We start from the raw sequence: 3,375 nt of genomic DNA on the forward strand, positions 1-3,375 counted from the left end.
TATATAATGATCCATCCAGTCACTTCAGGCAGTTCAAGATGTGAGGCAGACATTCAGTGTTTCTGTGAATGTGATGCGGGGGATGATTGCTTTGTCCAGTCCATCGATGTGGATCGATCACGTTAGAAAGAAGAAAAAAATAACGGTCAGTTTAGACCTCCCGTTTTTTATTTCATTAAAAGTGTTTTTCTTTCCTCTGTCCATTTTCTTTTTTGATATTCATATCCTTAAACCATTAAGGAAGGGAACCCCTTTTGGGGTTTTTACCTTTCAAGACAGGAACCCATTTTGGGGTTGTTGCTATGGACAGTATATAGCAACATAATTGTTTAGTAATTTTTGAATAACTATTTGAAGTTTTTCAGAAAACAGATTTAGACAGTGTTTTTAGAATCAGCCTCAAAACGAGTCCATGCGACACCGTATGGCTATTCTGTATTTCAATCATGTTGTTGTGAGGTGGATTGTAGTGATAGTGAGGGTACCATGACTCATGGTCCGTGAGATTTGGTTCATGAGATTATATTTTAGGATACTGGCTGTCCATATCATGACCCACTGAAGCCATGGGCAAGGTGTTTGGGACAAAGGTGTCTTTCAAAGTAAAACCCCACAATCTCAGTTTGAGAGGGTGCTGTGGTGAGTTATTTGCTGCCGTAAGGATCTGCAGAACAGCTCAGTTGTTGTCGGCCTCCTCAGATAAAATCTGGGATTAACACATGCTGGCCCTGCAGCCAGAGAAATGGAGACTGCAGATGATAGGAATCACCACTAGCATTGTGTGCTCTTCATGCTCTGTACTGATAAATATGGTGCCTTAGGCTTACAGGTATCTGAAGTCATTTCTTCTTGATCAGCTGCTTTTTTTTCTTTCCCAATAAAACTGAGGACTGAATCATACTGAAGTATTTAAATCATTTAAGAGTTTGTCAGCCCTGCAATTTTGTGTTTGCCTTTGCCTGACATTCTTACTCTCTCATATCTGATTTCGCACCTCTCACATTGCTGACAGAATGATTTTATGTGCCCATACATCTCTCTTACAGCATGTTTTTACCCCAATCTTTTATCGCTCTGCTAAAAAGCTATAGGACATTCAGTAAACTGAGAACCAACTCTCTTCTGCATTCTGTCATTGTTCAGTATTTGGTGCATGCATGCTTTCAAAATGTCAGCAACACGGGTGAACTTCTACAGTATTCCATTCCCCTGTACAGTAGATCTGCTTCCAGTATAACATGATGTGTGTACTGGCTGTAAACTGCCATTTCTCAGTCCCAGTTGTGACACAGTGTCATTTTAAACAGTGCCCCTCCCACCCTCCCAATTAATTATGATGGAATGGACACAGTTACACATTTTGAATCAGCAGCCCTTTGTGATATCGGTGACAAGACAACTGAGCAAACAAAGCTTTGATTGTTTTTTTCTTCTTCAATACCCCTGAAATGACAGTAGTTGTTGTTTGAGTGTCTATTCAATCAGTACACAACACACATCATCTAGTAGAACGTGCCCTTAGTGTCGTTGCAAAGTATCTTCTTGAAGGCTTTCCGAAAGTCTTTGTTGAAAATGGTGTATATAACTGGGTTGAGACAAGAGTTGCAGTAGCCGATCCAGAAAAAGAATGTGAACAGCGGGTCGGGGATGGTGCAGGTGTCAGGGCACACTGCCTGCAGAGAGTAGGAGAAGAAGAAAGGGAACCAGCAGACCACGAAGACCCCAATCACCACCGCGAGTACAAAGGTAAAACGTTTCTCCCGGTTGACCATGGCTTTACGCCTGGCGGCTCCAGGGTTGTCCGGCTGAGATCTCCTCTCGGGCACCAGCTGAGCCCCCTTAGATGTGGCTAGCATGTGCCGGTATCGATGGGCCGATGCTGGTGAGTGAATGCCGCCTCCTGCCGGGGAACCTGCTGTGCTGGTGCCGACACTGCCCTCTCTGTGACTGTGTTCAATGTCACTTTCATTGCTTGAGCTGTCACCGTTGTTGTTGTCAGCCTTCCTTCCTGCTGCTCGCTTGTTCTTTTTACCCTCCACTTTGGTCTTTGAAGGGAAAAGCTGAGGCGGAGCAGCTGGGACTGAGGGGTAGACAGAGGTGGGTGAAGGGCCAAGGGGAGAGACTGTGGGAGAGTTGGGTGTCAGGGCTGGGGATAGGGATGGGGGTTGCAGGAGGTTATTGGGGGTGGGGTTATCACAGGACGGGGATTGTTTATCCCTCATCAGGGAGGGAGAAGGGGTGATGGCGAGGGTCGGGGGTCTGGCATTGGAGGTCTTCTCCTGCAAAGGGGAAGTACTGTCTCCGTTTCTGTTGCCATGGACATTCCGCTGAGGCTGAATGGGGGTGGCACAGCCCACCCCATCTTTTCTGGGCTCTCCTGGTGGGCACCTTGTTCTCTGCTTGGCAATTTGGTAGATTCTTACGTAGACAAGGATCATGATGAGACAGGGAGCAAAAAACGAGCCAATGGTTGAATACAGGATATACCAACGCTCATCGTTCAACTGGCACTGAGGTCCTCTCTCCTGCTCCTCAGGTCCAACCTCACTCTTGTTCAGCGACAGCAGAGGAGGGAAGGAGATAATGGCTGAGATGAGCCACACCACTATGATGGCAGCCTTGATGTGCTTGGAGGTCCGCTGACGACCATAGGTGACACGGGAGATTGACAGATAGCGATCCAGTGAAATGGCACACAGGTGAACAATGGAGGAGGTGCAGAAGAGAACATCCAGTGCCAGGTAGATCTCACACCACAGAGATTTGAAGTACCAGTACCCAAGCAGCTCATTGGCTAGTGAGAAAGGAATTATAAGAGTGGCCACCAAAATGTCAGCTGCAGCCAGTGATACTAAAAACAGATTCTGTGGACTTTGAAGCGACCGGCTGGTCAGAACAGCAATGATGACCAGGATGTTTCCCACGATGGTGAAGACGACCATGAGCGTTATGGCAGTAGCAAAGACCGCTGTGGCTTCAGGGGAGTAGGGCGCAGCTTTCATCACACTCTGGTTGCAGGGGATGGATGGTCTGACGCTGACGCTGCTGTTCCAGCCGCTCAGCTCCATAGAGCAACCACTGACCATAACAGAGGCCATCGGATTTGCATGGGATTCTTTTAAAAAATAAAAATAAAATATTTAATAATAATAATATAATAATAATATTTAAATAATGACTGTCACTGAAAATATATATTTAGTTTGACAGCTCTTTTTTACAGGAAGAAAGTATTTGATAATTAGAACTGCAGGCTGTAGGCTATATATCTTGTATTTAAAAGGGTTAAAAGAGTGATATTTACCTCGTCTATTTTTGTTTTGTTTTTTCTTCTGTTCTTCTCAAATGTTAGCTTTCTCGAGTCCTCCACGGCAG

The 3,375-nt window shown here is 45.4% G+C and overlaps 1 protein-coding gene across 1 annotated transcript; it reads right to left on the minus strand.

Moving 5' to 3' along the window:
• Positions 1–1,502: 1,502 nt before the first annotated feature.
• Positions 1,503–3,375, minus strand: adra2b (adrenoceptor alpha 2B; the record flags this gene model as incomplete). The annotated part of the gene is made up of 2 exons (XM_079516914.1): positions 3,305–3,375; positions 1,503–3,115 (listed from the first exon to the last, which is right to left on the minus strand). The coding sequence occupies exon 2, from the start codon at positions 3,096–3,098 to the stop codon at positions 1,503–1,505; it is 1,596 nt and encodes a 531-aa protein (XP_079373040.1). The 5' UTR covers positions 3,099–3,115; positions 3,305–3,375.

Source organism: Electrona antarctica (genome assembly GCF_951216825.1).
Source record: "Electrona antarctica genome assembly, chromosome: 12".
Taxonomy (NCBI): Eukaryota; Metazoa; Chordata; class Actinopteri; order Myctophiformes; family Myctophidae; genus Electrona; species Electrona antarctica.